This window comes from Syngnathus leptorhynchus, chromosome 12 (genome assembly GCF_054491065.1).
Source record: "Syngnathus leptorhynchus isolate UIUO chromosome 12, UIUO_Slep, whole genome shotgun sequence".
Lineage (NCBI taxonomy): Eukaryota > Metazoa > Chordata > Actinopteri > Syngnathiformes > Syngnathidae > Syngnathus > Syngnathus leptorhynchus.
Window position 1 is genome coordinate 10758264 of NC_141206.1, and position 16981 is coordinate 10775244.

General features: G+C 52.6%; 2 protein-coding genes and 1 long non-coding RNA gene across 5 annotated transcripts in view; 2 read left to right on the forward strand and 1 right to left on the reverse strand.

The window, feature by feature from the left end:
* The window catches only part of LOC147048456 (myomegalin-like), a 23658-nt gene continuing 6677 nt past the window's right edge, over nt 1-16981 (forward strand). For 2 of the 3 annotated variants that reach the window (XM_085925492.1, XM_085925494.1), the window contains exons 1-41: nt 1-226; nt 2378-2436; nt 2808-2869; nt 3295-3405; nt 3480-3556; nt 3624-3747; nt 3847-4007; nt 4073-4190; nt 4273-4326; nt 6246-6362; nt 6443-6562; nt 6632-6724; nt 6794-7012; nt 7071-7241; nt 7309-7419; nt 7489-7626; nt 7714-7893; nt 7966-8160; nt 8228-8419; nt 8517-8628; nt 8712-8851; nt 8922-9038; nt 9119-9238; nt 9301-9413; nt 9505-9644; nt 10634-10774; nt 10848-10945; nt 11017-11160; nt 11677-11763; nt 11876-11994; nt 12076-12292; nt 12370-13600; nt 13736-13837; nt 14167-14315; nt 14373-14686; nt 14785-15017; nt 15081-15132; nt 16032-16156; nt 16458-16664; nt 16738-16863; nt 16930-16981. The exon at nt 16930-16981 is cut by the window's right edge and continues 68 nt beyond it. In XM_085925492.1, the coding sequence (XP_085781618.1) occupies nt 174-226; nt 2378-2436; nt 2808-2869; nt 3295-3405; nt 3480-3556; nt 3624-3747; nt 3847-4007; nt 4073-4190; nt 4273-4326; nt 6246-6362; nt 6443-6562; nt 6632-6724; nt 6794-7012; nt 7071-7241; nt 7309-7419; nt 7489-7626; nt 7714-7893; nt 7966-8160; nt 8228-8419; nt 8517-8628; nt 8712-8851; nt 8922-9038; nt 9119-9238; nt 9301-9413; nt 9505-9644; nt 10634-10774; nt 10848-10945; nt 11017-11160; nt 11677-11763; nt 11876-11994; nt 12076-12292; nt 12370-13600; nt 13736-13837; nt 14167-14315; nt 14373-14686; nt 14785-15017; nt 15081-15132; nt 16032-16156; nt 16458-16664; nt 16738-16863; nt 16930-16981 (6494 nt within the window). In that variant the 5' untranslated portion in view covers nt 1-173. The remainder of the gene's footprint in view (nt 227-2377; nt 2437-2807; nt 2870-3294; nt 3406-3479; nt 3557-3623; nt 3748-3846; nt 4008-4072; nt 4191-4272; nt 4327-6245; nt 6363-6442; nt 6563-6631; nt 6725-6793; nt 7013-7070; nt 7242-7308; nt 7420-7488; nt 7627-7713; nt 7894-7965; nt 8161-8227; nt 8420-8516; nt 8629-8711; nt 8852-8921; nt 9039-9118; nt 9239-9300; nt 9414-9504; nt 9645-10633; nt 10775-10847; nt 10946-11016; nt 11161-11676; nt 11764-11875; nt 11995-12075; nt 12293-12369; nt 13601-13735; nt 13838-14166; nt 14316-14372; nt 14687-14784; nt 15018-15080; nt 15133-16031; nt 16157-16457; nt 16665-16737; nt 16864-16929) is intronic. The other variant, XM_085925493.1, reaches the window with a different exon arrangement.
* Nucleotides 1907-3138, reverse strand: LOC147048457 (uncharacterized). The gene is made up of 4 exons (XR_015067685.1): nt 2977-3138; nt 2721-2911; nt 2359-2522; nt 1907-2103 (listed from the first exon to the last, which is right to left on the reverse strand). It is a non-coding gene; the product is annotated as an uncharacterized LOC147048457 (long non-coding RNA).
* On the forward strand, nt 5105-6205 carry LOC147048458 (uncharacterized; the record flags this gene model as incomplete). The annotated part of the gene is made up of 1 exon (XM_085926930.1): nt 5105-6205. A coding segment is annotated over exon 1 (1101 nt), but the record flags the coding sequence as incomplete, so codon positions are not given.

The window sequence follows — 16981 nt, forward strand, 5'->3', positions numbered from 1 at the left end:
TGAATGCACCAGCGGCCTCCAACGTACACCCTGATGACGTCACGTAGCATGATGGCGGCAGCTTGGACTATTTTGAATCCCGTCCCGCTTTTCCAGCATTTAACGGACTTGTTTTGACACCAAAAATGCTACGCCACGACTCGGAAAGCACCAACTAAACGACAAATACTATCATGGATTCGGTGATGGGCGACGACCAGACGCTCCCCGTTGACTTGAACGGAAGGTAAAAAAAAAAGAAGGGGGGGAAAAAAGTCTGGCGCTTAGCCGGCTAACAATTAGCATGTCTACGCTCTTCCATTTGGGGGGCGAGTCCAGCTAAAGCTAACCTCGTTGCTAATGCTCCGTTTATCAACTGACTTGTGTATTTGTGTGTATGCCATGTTTGTTGTGCCACGTACTGATAGCTACGGATAGCCTCTTGTGCATTCATGACAGGATTTTTTTCCTCTCGTAAACTTAGACGCGGCGCATTTTTGCCTTTTCATGACTATTGGGGCGACTTGGCATCCAGTTATTTTGATAATACTTTGCAGCCGTGCCACAAACGTCAATCATGTATAGGGCCAGGTGTTGATTGGCTGGCACCCTTTGTTGACGATTCCGGAAATAATGGTTGGGCGGGGCGACGTCTGATACGTCTGCCTCCAATTGTTGGTCGATCGTACGTTGACGTCGCCGCCATATTGGATGTGATAACGTGTCTCGAGTAATTGTCATTATCTGTAGTTTAATTCCGATTTCATCAAAATTTTGAAACGATTAGAAAATTTGTCAAATCTACATTTAAAGCTCTGGTTATCATAAACACTGATGAAATATTTAACTTGATATTTGAATGTCATCACAACTGCGGCTTCTATTCATTCATGAAATTTCAAAAATGCATGATGGTTTTGCTGCTTGCCATTATCACAAACTGACGTCTCACCACATTGGTCAGGGAACTGAGGTCATGGTACTGCTGTACTTATGGTTCACATCTGCCACATCCAATGTGGACGACACATTGCCATATTTGCAGCCAACCCACGTCCCCGCCTCCTCACACAGTAACAGCCACAGTGTTGCTTGTGGCTTTTGGGTTTACTTCGCAGTGACATTGGGGAGAGCAGAGTGCGCTGACCCGGTAGGTCAAACAGCCTCATTTAACGCTCTTGCTGCTGTAGTAGTGGCTTCCTGTTGTGTTTGTAGCTTGATAGATCCTCCTGCCGCTGCGTGTATCTCCCCCGCGCATCCCTAACCTTGGCCTCAGGAGGGCATCCAGGTGGCAATCGTGCCGCCGGAGTAATCCAAGATGTTAGCTGATATGCACGGTGTGCGTTACGACAAATTGGGCTGCCTTGTGAGAGACCGGCGGTGTACTGGTTGAAAAGTGGACGAGCGCTTAGCAAAAAGGCGAAAAAGAGGAAGTTCCGTGTTGTTGTGCTGTTTCTTGTTTGGCGACGGGTTGACACGGATGCCTCTGCCAAACTGTCAAAGAGAGGGATTCTCTTGAGACTGACTGCATGGTGCCAGCACATTTAGTGATGAATGTTGTTTCACATCTTGTTTTGTTGTTTGCTTAAATCTGTCACATGCGTAAGCATGCTTCCTCTTCATCTGCACAGGAAGTGTGTGATGACTTCTTTCAAGTCTTACTGGGCGTTTTTTGTCAAGCTATTTTGCAGTTATCATTCGGCTTGCACAAGGATGGAAAATTCTGGATAGTTTCCATAGTAAGGACAGAAGAATGATCAAAATATGTTTGATGGGATGAAGTCATTATTATTTCTACATTAGTATAACTTTATTATTATTAGCTCATCAGGGTTGAAGGGTCAAGAGTGGGAAAGCAAACACTTGAGCCAAAGCCAGTCTGACCGGGAATGAAGTCACAGTTTTATCTTTTTTGTCTTTAATTTTTTTTAATTCTCAGCGGAGTACTGAAGCTCATTGTATTGTTGAGGTTGTGCAGATGTGTCTTGCCAGTGTTGTTTTTCTAGTGGGGGGCGGGGGGAGTGACACCATCACAGTGGTCTTCTTGTCCGCGTACCAAAGCAAAGCGTCTTGTGTCCTGCGTTTTGAATTTGAGAGCTCGGCTGTCACCGGCACATGCTGTGTCTTTCACACACACCGTGAGAGAGAGAGAGAGAGAGAAAGAGCGGGCGAGAGTAAGCATGTAAATGAGGCACAGAGTCATTCTTGAGCTATTTCTGGAGTGTGTCCGTAGGGTTGTGTGCGAGCGGCCAGCGTGAGTAACAAGTAAACATCGCTCTCGATTGTCTTTTAGATAGAAGTAGTGCTGCTCGTGAGCGCGTCCGCAGCTGGGATGTGATGAAGCAACGCCGCGATTGGCCGCTCATTGATTCTGCTCACCAAATGTTTTGATCCGCAGCTGCGCCCTCCTGGACTCCATAAATGCTGGCGACCACTCCGCTGCGGGCGTCATGACAGGTACGGCAAAGCTTCCCGATTGTTTGTTGACGTTGCGTTCCCCTTGTGTTTTCATTAACGCCGCCGCCGCCGTTGTCATCCGTTTCCTAACATGAGCAAAGCCAACGGCCGCAAGAGTCTAATTAGACGATCCCGCTGAGGATTCTCTCGTCTCGTTAGAAATGTGCACATACAGAACAGAGGTTGACTTGACAAAGAGATGCTGAGGAGAGAGAAAAATGGCCACAAAAAATGCTAGGAAAGTTTGGAAATGATTCGAGTAACGAGAATAATAAAGCGCTTGCCTCGTTTGCCTTGTCGAGGGATTTTATTTTTTTTTTTTTCCAGAAGCCTCTGGCCATCTGACTAACGCTTTCTTGTTGTCCCAACAGCGGCGTCCTGTCCCAGCAAGATGGCCCCAATCAAAGCCCTCACCATGAAGGACTACGAAAATGTGAGTTCTTTGCATTGGTAGCAGTTGCTTAGCAAGCGCCACCTGAACCACACAAAACCATTTATGGACATTTGTCGAAGAGGAGGAGCTGCGTGAGGCTTGCTGACCTTCAGACATGTCGGCGTGAGCTGCCTGGCTAGCGGCCGGTCGCATGATGAAATGTTTTACGGACTGGAAGAGAGCAGACTGCACCCCCAGTTTCCAGATGCATGCCCCGCGGCACAATGATGCATAGTTGGCCCGGCTCTCGCATACGTGCATGATGAAGACCTTCATTCATTCCAACAACACACACACACACACACATAGTTGTTCTATGCATGTGATTCACAGCTTTTAGTCACATTTTGAAGTTTTCAAACTCAAGACTTCAAAATCAGGAGAGTAACGTCGTGCTCATATGTTTGCTTGCTCTTTGTTGGCAGCAAATCACCGCGTTCAAGAAGGAGAACTTCAACCTGAAACTGCGCATTTACTTCCTGGAGGAGCGCATGCAGCAGAAATGCGACGGCTCCACAGAGGACATATTCAAAACGGTGGCGTACTTACTTTTTTATTTTGAATGAAGTCGTTTGGGCTCGCCGCAATCAAATCAATAATGTCTCCACAGAACATCGAGTTGAAAGTGGAGCTGGAGTCCATGAAGAGAGACTTGGCAGAGAAGCAGGAGCTGCTCGTGTCCGCGTCGTAAGAGCCGCCCAGGTTTGTCCAATCCCATACGTTGCCATGAGCTCAGCCCCCAATGCTTTGGCAGCAAAGCGCTGGAGAGTCTGGCCAGTCGAGAGACGGGAGAGCCGCAGCGCATCAGAGAGCAAGCGCAGCGAGACATGGACGCGCTCCGAAACTCGCTCAACCAGAGGATCTCTGAACTGGAAGAAGTGAGTCCAAACTTTGCCGAGCTCATCACTGCCCCCTGTAGGGCAGTCATGGGGATATTACGCCTTCTTCCACAAATGTTTGTTTCTCTCTTGCACCAGTGTCTGCGAACGGCCGAAGACGAGGTGGAGAAGATGGCGGCCATCGCTGAGCAAGAGAAGCTGAAGAACATCAACATGGAGAAGCAGCTCCAGTTTGCGGGACCGCCCGACCCCCCCTCGCCCGCGCAAGACCTGCAGCTGGCCCTGCAGGAGAAGGACGAGTACGCATAAAGAGCAACCCGCCTGTCACGTTGGAGAGGTCTCATTGTTGTTTTGCCCCCTCCAGCATCATCGAACAGCTGAAGATGACATTGACCAACCAGGAAGCGGAGAACAACGACAGGCACAGAGAGATGGACGCGCTGTCAAACGAGCGGGTCAAACAGCTGACGGACGAACTTGAGGTGTGGCTTCCTCGCGATGGCCCAAACTCACCGCTCTGACTCCATTTACCCTCACACCGCTTGTGTTTGCGTTGACCCCCAGGCCCTGAAGGAGCAACTCCTCAAAGAAAAGGACCAAATGAAACCTGACAACCAGGTCAGTGCTTTTGAAATACACAGCGCATCCTTTTTTGTTTTGCTTTGACTCTTTGTGTCAGCCTGTTACCCAATTTCCCCCCTCGTTGAATCAAAAGCGCAGCGTCGCTCGGTCAAGTCATCCAAAGTTCCCCAAACAATGCAAAATGCCGAAGATGGAACTCGGCTTTGATGTCATTGATCTATAAATCGTCAAGCAAGGAGCAGCATCTCATGACTTCCCATATAGTGAACTCGCTGTCCCTCATCGGGTCCCCGGTCACAGAGTTAAAACCGGATTACCGGGCTGTCTGGAGTCAGTTATTTACGGCCGTCCATATTTACTGAGAAGCATCCCGGCTCGCCGCACGACTTGCCCAGCGCGGTCAGTGTCAAACAGAGAACCGGCTTGGATTGGGTTGGAATGGGATAGGTGACAACAGTGATTTCTAGGCAACAACTCGCTTAAGTGGAGATTCTTAAGAGCAAAGGACGAGGAATCGGCGGGTCCCATCTCCGACGCGTTCTTCAAAGTTGACGCCGCGCAAGGGAGTGCCGGGCAGGCAACGGCCAGAACAAAGATGACTACGGTAGCCTCGGAGGATTTGATCTGATCAACTGTGTCGGATGCGAGCGGAACAGAGGCAGGAGCGGGGATTATCCAAGGATTACGGCTTACACTGTAAACTCTGTAATCATTCATTCTCTCCCGCGCGTCGCCCAACGATGGCTCGCTCTTCTGCGGCCGGCTGGCAGAGGATCTTTAGGAACGGACGTTTTGGATCGATGTGAACGGCGACATGAAGGACTCGTGTCGCATATGCAGCGGCCGGCTAGTCGGCAACCAGTGTCGCTGGATCTTCAGCTCGGCGGCAAAAAGGAAGCTGCAGGTGGTTTTGTCGCACGTGCTGGGCCGGGAGGTGACCCGCGACGGCCGCGGCGAGTTCCTCTGCGGCAAGTGCGTATTCCAGCTGGACAAGGTGATCCAGTGCGACGTGAACCTCAGCCAGCTGCAGGAACAGCACAACGGCCGTGTGCAGAAGATCCAAGCGGAGAAGGCGCACCTGATCCAGTGCATCATCCACGTCTACAACAAACACAACGTGGATCAGGAAAAGAGCGACGAGGAGAGCGCAAAGACTTCCCTCAGATCGTCCGGGGCGGCCAGTTTTGACGACGAGGCCGCCAGTCAGCCGCCAGATGACACAAAGTCGCCGAGGGAACGCGCCAGTAGTCAGCGCATGAGGAGATGTGTGAGTCTGGATAGACTGGCGGGCAAAGGAGTGCTTCCGGGTCGTTCGGGTCTCAAGAAATGGAGGATGGGATCAACTGTGGGGCTGGACAGCCCGACCAAGACCTTTGGTTTGCGGGGCACGCGGGGCAGCTCTCAGAGCATGTACCTGGACCTGGTCCACCATAAGGGCACCTTTCCTAGGCCCGGATTAAAAGTCCGTTCCGCGTCCCTGCAGTCCCTCAATCGAGACTTTGAAACTCCAGAAACCAAGCCGGGTAGGACCAAAGTCCGAGAAGCCAAGACGTCTGTCTCCCGACACGCCGCCAACGTGGATCCGGCGGGAAAGGCTCAAGCTCAAATGCTCCTCCGCAGAACCTCGCGGCAGCCCTCGGTGATCTCCGACTTGATCCAGCTCCTGCGCTGCCTCGGCAAGCAAGAAGTTTCAGTCCCTTGCGGGAGCCGCCTCCCTGTCCTGAAAAGGTTCACCGCCGGCCATCTCCCCGTCTCGAACAAGCGAGCGCGCAAAGAGGCTCAGTGGAAGTCTCTGCACGACCTCACGGAAGAATTTGATGATCAGTACTTGCCTGCCGCGGTGGAGGTAGTTCTGTGCTGCCGTCCGACTGGGCGGACTGGCGCTGTTGGGAAATGTCACTCAAAGTTAAGCGGCGTATTTATCTTCCCTCTTCTTCTGCGTTCCAAATTTGCAGAGCCAGGTTCATCGACTGGAGTCCGTCAACAAGCGGCTAACCGAAGAGCTCACCCAGGCAAGAAGCGCCCTCGAAAACCTGACAAAGACACTGGAAGAAAGTCAGAGCCAAGCCAAGGTAGCGTGAAAAGCCGCAATGCAACTTGTTGTTTTGCGTTTGTCCGTCAAAAGGTCCAATGAAACAACGTTTGCACACAGGCGCTGTCGGGAAGGCTGGACGAGAGCGAGAATGAACTCCAAGCGGAGAAGAAAAACGGGCTCAAGAGAGACAAAACCATCCAAGGGCTCACGCAGGTCCTCAGAGAAAAAGACAAAGAGGTGCGAGGCCTTTCTTTGATGCTCCTTTGGAAGCCCAACTTTGATTTTTGCTAACTTCGATCCCCGCAGATCGCAGAGTTGTGCCACGAGATTGAGGACCGGGACGATGCCCTCGCCAAAGCCAGGGAAACGGCGCACAAGGCCCAGATGCAAAAATATCAGGTGGGTCTGCGTGCGACCATGGAAAACTTTCAGTTCAACACCAGCGTCTTGCGTCCACCCCTCCCGCAGGGAGCGGAAGAGCACCAAAGTCTCTTGACGGCCAAGCAAACAGAGCTGATCCAGCTCCAGGGCGAGCACCACGCCAAGGTGATGGAAGCCCAGAAGCTGCAGCGGGCCCTGGACAGGAGAGAGCAGGAGCTGGCTGACTTGCAGCAGGCCAAGGAGCAGCTGGAGGTGGAGCTGGAAGACCTGCAGCAGCAGAAGAAGAAAGGAGACAAAGCCTTGAATGTGAGAACAAATTTGACATTCAGAAGAGCTCTGTGTCAAATTGTATCCGCCCTTCCAGGATCTCAACAACCAAGTGAAAAAGCTAAGCGGCGAGATCGAGGAGAGGGAACGTTCTCTGGAGCAGCAGTACCAGGAGCTGTTGGAGCAAACTACAAGAAAAGTGCACGCCCACGAAGTCACCATCCAGCGGCTAACGTCCACCTTGGCCGATAAAGAGCAGCAGTTACAGGTGACGCACGCCGCTGTGTTCCTTTGAATAGAGAACAAAAATAAAACGTTGTTGTTTGTTATTTTAGGACTACCTAAACACGATGAAAGATTTTGAGCAAAACGAGAGTCCGGCGGGGAACGACGGCATGCTGGCCAAGCTGTGCCGAAGGCTGAAAGAAAAGGAAAAGGCGCTGGAGGTGAGCGTGCTTGCAAGATCTCGTGCTTCGAGATACGAGTTTAACGGTGGAATTCAACCCGACTCGCAGCAAGCGCTGGATGAGAGATTTGCAGCCATGGAAGAGAAAGACAACGAAATCCACCAGCTGCAGCTGTCGCTCAGGGAGAAGGATCGAGACCTGCAGAGGCTCAAGAACTCTCTGTCGCACAACGAAGAAACTATTCATGTGAGAAGATGAAAGACAAAATGCTCATGTCAATCATGAGCGATAACTCGCTTTTGCTTCGTGTATTTTTTTTCTTTCCACGCACAGAATTTTGATAGTCTGATCAAAGAGAAGGATGTGGAACTGCAGCTCCTCGCAAACACGCTAAAGAACCTGCAGAGGGCCAAACAAGACGTGGAGGACAACCTCAACAGGTCTCTGAGAGAGAAAGACTCCCTCATCATCCAGCTGCAGCTCTCCCTCGACGGCAAAACCAAAGATTTGGAGGCAAGTCGGCAGGCACGCGCTAACACGCTAAGAGCTATCGCTCAAACTCGTCCGCCTCCCGTCTTCTCGCAGGAATTGTCCGAGTCGGTGCTGAGCCAGTCGCAAAGTCACGCCCGCGACTTGGCCGAGCAGCTGGGCCAGAGGTTAAAGGTGAACGAGGCCATGCTGGCCGAGGCGGTGAAAGCCAGGGAAAGGCTCGTGGCCGACAACGAGGGCGCCGTGCAAGGACTGCTGGCGACCGTTCGTAGCAAAGACCAACTCATCAAGGTTTGCCAAAAAAATACACGCGACTCTACGTGTGAACATTCCGACAATATCGTTTTCATCTCGTCAGGAGTCCGCCGAGCACTACAACCGCATGCTGTCCGAGCGTTCCCAGGAGATTCAGGAGCTGAGGAGGCAGCTGTCCGAGCGGCAGCATCAGCTCGCCGCCGCTGAGAGGCAAAACTCCACGGCGGCCCAAAAGGACTCTTTGGAAACCGCAGAGCTCCGATTCTTCCTCAGTGAAAAAGACGCCGTCATCGACGTAAGCCCCTCGCGGGATAAAACAGAAATTCATTTGGACTCCTTTTCATTAGTGGACAAGTTCAGAGTGACGTTTTTGTGCGTGCCGATTTTCGCAGAGGCTCCTCCACTCTGGCCGGGACACAGCGGAGCGCGACGGGGAGCCAGATTACGTGCTGGAGCTCAGACAAACCATCCAAATCATGCAAGAGAAGTTGGACGAGCGCGAAGGTGAACCTAATTCAGCACGTGATTGTGCGAGTGGCAACAACGCTGATACGTTGTTGTTGTTGTTTTTTTCCCCGATGCCATAGCTGAGCTTTCCCGGAGGAACAGCGACGACAGCACGGAAAACATTCCGGTCTCCAAGAAAACCGTTGTCGTTCTCAAAAAAGAGCTGGCGCAGAAAACGGAGGCTCTCAACAAAGCGCTGAAGAGAGAGAACGAACTGAAGGTCTCGTTTGTCGACGTGGACGCTCCTTTTCATTTTCCGTCGACTCACCGGTGCCCCGATGTCCGTCTAGATGTCTTTGGCCGAGCTCCGAGCGTCCCTGTCCGAGCTGGAGGGCCGAGGCGAAGGCCAGGCCGCCAATATCGAGTCTCTGACCGCCACCCTGGAGACCAAAGATGAGATCATCCACGTAAGGAGGCTCTCGTTACACACGTTGGAAAGTTGGACCGACCGTCCCGGTCCTAGCGTTTACTTCCTGCTCCTGAGCAGGTTCTCCAGCAGCGCCTCGGCCAGCAAGGCGATCGCGCCCCGGATCGGGTCATGGATCGATCGCCTTCGGGGCTCCCCCAAAGAGAAAGCACCATGATTGGCGGAGACAGCCAGCAAGAAGTAAAATTTTAAAATCCCAAAAAGGAAAATCGAAAAGAGCTAAAGCTTTGTTTGCTTTTCAGGTGCTTCCTACCCTTGTAGCTTTGCAGCAGGAACACGAAGCACTCAACAAAGCTTTGAGGGCCGAGCAGCAGCTCTACTCCAGCCTGGTCAGGACCGTGAAGGAGCAGGACAGGTGGGACAGCGGGAAAAGAACTTTAACAACTCGCTCCCCACTATGTGGCGCACTAGATATTTGGAAGAAATAATCCTGTTTCGCTTTGCAGCGCCCAACGTCTTCACGCTCTGCAACTGGAGCTGACGGCGGTGCAGCTCCTCAGGCAGCAGCTGGAGGACGGCGTCAAAGCCAACGAGGAGCTCAGGGACGACTTGGAGAGAGAGCTCGACAGAGCCAAAATCGGAGAAGGTGCGGTGCAAACGCGCGAGAGTCCTTCTTGAGCCCCCAGTGGGTGAGGGGCGAGGCGGGAGTTGTCGCAATTTGGTTGCTAGGAAACCGACACATCTCAAGTTCTGCTAGGAAATGAGTTTGGTGACCCTGTGGGAAACGCACACACAGCCGTCCATCTTCTTTGTCCTCTGTCACTCTGACCCGTGTTTGCTCCCAAGCCCACTAATTCAGCATCTGTTTGTCTACTCGTCTTCAACATCATCACCTGCTTATTTTCACGCTGACGTGCTATTTGTTTTCTCTTTCTCGCTCGCTCTGTCATTCTCTCTCTGTCTCTGTCTGTCACCCCCGACTTGTCTCCTTGTTAAAAAACTGTGAATAAAGTCTTCACTTTGTCCCTCTTTGTTTTTCTTGCATGCCTGTGTGCTTGTTCCGCCTCCCCTCAAAAGCGTTTGTCTGTCCGCCGATGACGTCACAACTCCGCGGGTATTAATCGGGGGGCCGACTCGGCCGTCTGCCGCACGCGAAATTAGCCCAATCTCAAATCGGATAAACTCCTCGTTATATAACATGGCAAATTGGTTTGTTTAAATACAGCGACTCTCGGCTCCCCTAATCTCAAAGTCAAGTCGGGGCACGACTTTGAGGCTGATTCAAAGTGTCTCTTGTGCGCACGCTCAGGTAGTATTCTAAGCCGTCATTAACGCGCGCGGGCCTGCACGTCAGTCTTCATTGAGCAGAGTGGAAGGTGTGGAAATAGGTCAACTGGATGTAACAAGCAGCTCTCTATGCAATAATGGTCTTGACAAGTCATTTGATGATGATGACGATGCCCCTTCATCTTCTACTGGAGTCCCCAGTACTTTGGTTTGCATCATCATCATCTTAAAAACCGCAGTGGGCTCAGACCGGATCCTTGATGGATTCAGACGTGATTGCAAGTTGGTGTTATGAACACGCACGTGTCAATCCATCCAAACTTCAACACTTTGAATGTTTGTGTTCAGGCGTGAACGTAGTCGACCCCAAAGAACTGGAGAGCGTGCGGCACCAGCTGGAAGATGCCCAGCGCTGGAATGCCTCTCTGCAGGCCCGTTTGGGGGCCATCCAGAACCGCGGCGGCGGAGTGGGCGGCGCCATCGACAGCCGTACGACCCGGAAATTACTCTTTTGCCGTGTCTTTGTTTTGGGGGAGGAATATTGACGCTGTTTTTGCTCCAGGGGATTCGCTGAGTTTCGTGGGGGATCAAACGTCTTACATGAGCATCTGCGTGGGTGAGGGCCATGACGACAGTTCGCCGCAGGAGCTCAAGCAGAAGGTGAATTCATCTCACACGAGGTTAACGGAAATGAGCAGTGATGTCACTTGAGTTTACGGCGTGCCCGTCAGGTGCTGGAGCTGCAGGAGTGCGTCGGCAGGCTTCAGGCTCGAAACGTGGAGCTCCAGAACAGGTTGGCGGCGCAGGAGAAGGCCGGCCAAGATGCTTTCAACAAGGACGACCAAAACCTGGCCAGCAGTCGTCCGTGGAAACAGGTTGGCAAAATGCTCTCTCTCAACTGCACACACTATTTTTTGAAGCGAACCGACCACCTTTGTGTCGCTCCCGTCTAACCTTTGAACCTGACTTAACCTCTGCTGTGTCTGGCTGCATTTGAGACAAAACTTACAAGTCTTTTGAGTCATTTACAGATTTATTTTTTCAAGCTGTCATAGTCACAAATACAAAATGAAAACATTTCCACCTTGACTATATCTTGATTTCTCAGTCGTCTCAAACGCACTTTTCCAAGTGTTTGTCTTTTTCCTTGTTGTAGATAATCTCCTGACTCTTTCCTCCATTGTTCCTAACCAAGCCTGTCTCTCTATCTTTATCATTTCCCCATGAATCGACGTCCCTTGACCATATCACATTAGACACGTCATGCCATCCTGCTGTCGCTTTGCACACTTTTGGGGATTCTGTTGCCTCATTGAGTATTATTTTCCTTATTTTTTTTTTTTTAAATGGAGCCACATATGTCATACTCGCCTCACATCCCATTACTCTAGCAGCCAGACAGCGCAAGCGTTACGGAGGCGTTACGAAGGTGCTGCTATCAAGACCAAGCGAGTCAGACAGACTTCCCACTCGTGCAGGTATTTCACGAATCATCGCTAAGTTGCCCCTAAAAATGTCTTGACACATACAAACAGAATAGGAACCTGTGAGGAATTGCGCTGGCTGATTTTGCCTTGTCTCACCTTTTAGCTGCTTGGGAATGAGAGTGTGGACAGCGGCCTGGGCCAGAGCAGAGAGAATGCTCAGTGTGCCGCCACCGAGGAGAGGCATTCTGAAAAAACTCTCGCTTCACCACTCCTGCACCTAAGGTCGAACTTTATATTTGGTTTTTCCGCATCCGCCGCAAAGTACAGTACACCTTTAAAGTGTAAGCGATCCCCTCATTACAGGGAGGAAGTCGTCAGGCTCACGGCCGAAAACGTTCATCTGCGAGGTCTGCTGAAGGAACAAAAGTCCAGCGAGCACAAGGAGAAGGAGAGCACAGAGGCGTCGGGCGACAGCAGCGACGGGCAGGCTGATTTAAGACGCAGTCGGGAAACTTTGCAGGGCGCGACCACCGCGGAGGAAGCGGAAAATCTGCAAGATGGCAAGATTTCAAAACACAAGGTGTGTTTTAAATAACAGGAATAAAAGTCTTCAATATTTATACAATAATGCACAACAACAACAAAAATCTTTCGTAGGCCTGTCTGAAATCTCGCCTGCCCGTTCCGGTGAGGCCGAGACCGGAAGCTTGCAGCGAAGCGGACGCAGCGCGGCAATCCGCTACACACTCCCCGGCGTCGTCGCAACCGAGCGCCGGCCCTTCTTCTTCATTCGAACGTGCTCCCGATAGCGGCTATCCGTCCACTTACACGCCGGACGACACTCAGGGCCACGCCGGTCTCTTTAACCAGCTGGAGCTCCTCCACCAGGAGTGCCAAGAGAAGGAGGCCTTGATCAACAAGCTGGGCGAGCAGCTGGCCGATTGGGAGGAGCTCCACGCGCAGCTCCAGGACAAGGAGCGTCTCAATAGCCAGTACGCCGAGGCCTTGCGAGCCGCCGAGTCCACCATCGCCTATCTGACCGCTTGCAGTCTGGGCGGCCAGGGTGGGTCCGGCCAAGGAGCGGGGTCCGCTTGTATGGGCTGCGACGGCACCTGCCTGGATTCACGGAGAGCGCTTCAGGAAAAGGAGGAGCTCAACAAGCATCTTGCGCAACTTTTGAACTTGGCAAAGAAGCACCTTTTGTTGGCAGACAGCCAGGGAAAGCAGGCGGAAATCAGAGATCTCTGTTTGAAGATAGAGGCAGCCGACGCTTCGTCAGATGAGCGCAACCCGAGAGGGGTCTTCGGAGGACCCGAGGGTTCGGCGCACGAGGACTCGTCTTCCACGGAGACGGAACCTTTCCGAGAAAATGAGCTGAGGGATCAAGACGGGAAAAGCGGAAGTTGTGATCCATCTTCAAGTCAGAAGATAACCAAAGTTCTTCTGAAATGCCTTAGCTCGGCGGAATCCGTGATTGCTTCTTTGGCAGCCGGCTGTACGAGTAGCGGCTCGTTCAGCAAGGCCGACCTGCAACGGCACTTGGACAACCTCCAGCGAGCTCTACAAAACAGACAACGACTGCGGCGCCTGACTCGGCCAAACGAGGAACTTCTCAAGTCGGACCTCCTTGGCAACCTGAAAATTCTCGACCGGTTCCTCGCCGATCACTCGCAGAGGATTTGCGAGCTGGAGGCCTCCCTGCAGGAGGAGCGCGCCCGTAGGGAAAAGAACGAGTCCCACGCCGTGCTGCCGGACACCAAGGGCTTAGCGCCCGGTGTTCAAGCTCAGCTGGAGACTCTCCACAAGGCGCTGAGGGAGAAGAAAAAAGCCTGCAAAAACCTGGAGGAGAAATTGGCTCAGTCCACACCCAATAACGCGGCGCAAAAAGGTGAGCACGTATTTTTCTCGCAAGGAAGTAGTCCATCTTTGCTTCCGTTCCGTTTGACAGCTTGACAGTGGTACCTCCACTTCCAAGTGAAAAACGCACACACTTAATGTGACTTAACGTTGCCCCCAATGCCAGCTGTGGAGCAGGATGACAAAGGCGTGCAGGTGGATTTGCAGGACCTGGGTTACGAAACCACGGCCAAGAGCGCCAACGATAGGGAAGAGAGCAGTAGCTCAGGTCAGACGCCGTCGAGACGGACGCTGCATGTCTGTCTTCTGAGTGGACACTAATCTGGCTGCAGGAGGCACTAACACACACCAGCTGTCTCCTAAACTCACTTTCTTCTGGTTCTCACTGTGGTGGTATCTCCATGCAATGTTTTGCATGGATGCATGTCCTGTCATCATTTCCACTCTTTCTTTCTTTCCGGCCTTGTTTCCACCAAGCGAGTGCTGCAGTTTGGAGCACATTTTGACGGGCCTTTCCATCAAATGATTCTGAATCAGTACAATTGGTTCTTGTCACCTTCGACACTGTTTAAAGCTTCTGGGTTTTTTTTTCTCCAGACCTCGAGGTGGGCGTCAAAGCGAGCGGAAGCGCCGCTAGTCTCCCTTCACTGCTGACTCATGAGCAGGCGCACTTTTCCTCCACTGAAAATCTGGACTCCGCCTCCAGCACACCGTACCCGAGTTCCCCCTCCTTGAGCTCGGCCAAGGTATTTTGCGATGACCGCAACGACGCGACAGGAAAAAGGCTAATGCTGTGTTTTCAGGTCAGCCTGAAAAGCCTCCAGACCTACGAAGACTACGGCCTCTCCGAGGACCCGCTACTGCTCCAGGCGCAGGTGCGAGAGTTGAAGGTCCAGTTGGAAAGACAAGCCAAACTCGCCCGCCAGATGCAAAGGAACGCCGTTGACCAGCTTAGCGATCGGGACGGGACACAGAGCCGTCCCGCCAGGCCCAGTAGGGAGCAGACGCGTGACGGAGAGCTCCGGCCCACGAGCGGGGAAACCGATGATGTGGAAAGAAAGACAAGCGCCAATGGGCAGCTACAGCAAGCCCGTAGCCGCTCCACATCGCCTGCCAGGTTGGAATTGTCTGAAATGCTGAATTCTTTTCTGTCAATCACGTCATTGACCGTCGTAGGAAAAGAGCCTGATGTGAGTGTGCGCCTTGCTCCCACAGCCTGGACTCCCTGGTGCAGTCGCAAGCCAGGGAGCTGTCGCAGCTCAGGCAGCAGCTCAAGGAGAGCCGGCGACTGGCGGGCCTTCAGCGCCGACAGACGGCCGAGCTGAGGAGGGCCTTCCAGGAGATGCTCCGCTCCAGCCCGGCCGAAGGCTACATGAACGAGGTGCTCAAGGAGCAGCTGGACAAGAGCCTGAGGATTCTGGATCGGCTGGAGGGACGCCTGGACAAAGGTAGCGAGCGGCGAGGCTAGCTGACCAAAAACATACTCAAGCATTGCTGATTGTGCCTATTAGGAGAGACGCATCGGGATAATGAAGATGTGGCAGTTCTGGAGCTTTCTCGCAGGTACGTCTCACTCCATATTTACAACCTCCCTCAGCACAATTGAAAACTGACAACAGCTCAGGGTGTTTTTTTTGGTTTGCTGTGCTTTTCAAGTCCAAGGTAGGGCTCGCTAGTTTTTTTTATAGGCCAACCCACCCCCACATGGCACTGATGGAAGATTTTTGGGGAGGTTTGATGTTTGCCTCATGACCTCTTTAAAAGGAAAGACTCCCCTCTAGCCTTTCCCCTAATTGCTTTGTGACCCCGTCTGGCATTCTGGGGTAGCCTGGACTTGAATGGCGTCTGCCTGGCCATTGACCTATTTTCATGTCAACAAAACAATTGATGATACAACTGGGTCAGCGGCGGCGTACAAATCAGAACATTAGAGGACAAACCGTGAGGAGACATTGTGCCTTTTGAACAGCATTTCTCTACGCTTTGTGTCATTTCACAGCAGAAATTGTGACTTTTGCCTTTGCTAAAGGCTGGCATTTATTTGTAGCGAACGGGGGCTGGCGGACAGCCCCGCCGGCCCGGTCCAGCAGGAGCTGGAAAAGCTGCGTGCGGAGCTGGAGGTCGAGAGACATTGGCTGCGGAAACATGTCGGTTGCCTGCTTCGGCAAAATATCGCAGTGACCGAGCGCGCCGGCGAGCGCTTAGACGCGTGAGTGGAGAGGCTTGGCGTTTGCTGTGGACTTGAGGAATTGTGTGCCTGTCTAAAACGGACGGTGTGGTTAGAAATGTTTGTGGTTCTGCTGAGCATGATACTGAATTCCTGGGCATTTTCAGTGTTGGAAAAAGTCCAATATTCTCCATCGGAACCTCCCGGCAGAAACTTAACCGAGAATTTTCTACCCCTTCAGAATTCAGTAGAAGAGTGTGACGGACCCTTGTCGTCTTTCTCCTCCTTCTCTCAGGTTGGCCAAAGAACTGCAGGAGAAGAATTGCCTCATCCAGAGCCTGCAGAGTCAGCTCCGAGTCCAGAGTCCCGGCAGTCCCCACAGCGGAAGGTCCTCCTCTCACGGCAGGCCGCCCACGCAAGGTGCGATTTGTTTCTAAATACAGTCGTAGGCCAAAGTTTGGCACCAGTCATTCCACATTGTAAATTCCATCACGTGCTCTTTTGGTCTCATGTTGGTATCATGTCGCACGCTCGCCCCGGCACTTCTTTTCCACTCACGGCCATTGTGGCGCACTGAGGCGTCCCACGCGGGCCGAGGGCGCCGCAGGTGTCCGCTTTCCCTCCCCTCCCTTGCCCGTCCACTTTCAAATTGCATTATTAAGTAGCACCTATCCATTTCTGCTGGAAAGAAAAGAAATAGTCATGGCTCCTTCACATACAGGAGAAGGAGCCCAAGTGGCGGAGGCGTCCGGCGACCGACTTTTGCTCCTGCAGAGGGAGAACCAACTGCTTCACCAGCGTCTGAGGGGCAGCGAGCAGCTCAACGTCAGCCTGCGCGGCGAGCTGGACCTGCACCTGTCCGTCATGGCCCATCATCAGGAACCCCACCAGGCAAACGCCTCCACGGACGCGCCGGCCGTCAATTCAGGTAGTCAAGTGTCGACGACTCGCCGCGACGCCATCGCTGTATGTTTTTTTTTACATCACATCGCCGTGCGCAGACCTGCTGGCCGAGCACCTCGAGGAGATCCGAGCTTTGAGGCGGCGCCTGGAGGAAAGCATCTCCACCAACGACCGCCTGAGGGAGCAGCTCGAGAGGAGGCTCGCCGAGGTGGAGCAAGACCCAGGTGAGCGCTCGCCCGGGCACGTTAGCGGGCCATTTACAAAGCGCTCACTCGGCTCTGCTTTTGCAGCAGCGGCCACCAACATCTTCATCCACGGCGGCGAGGATCAAGCTCAACTGGT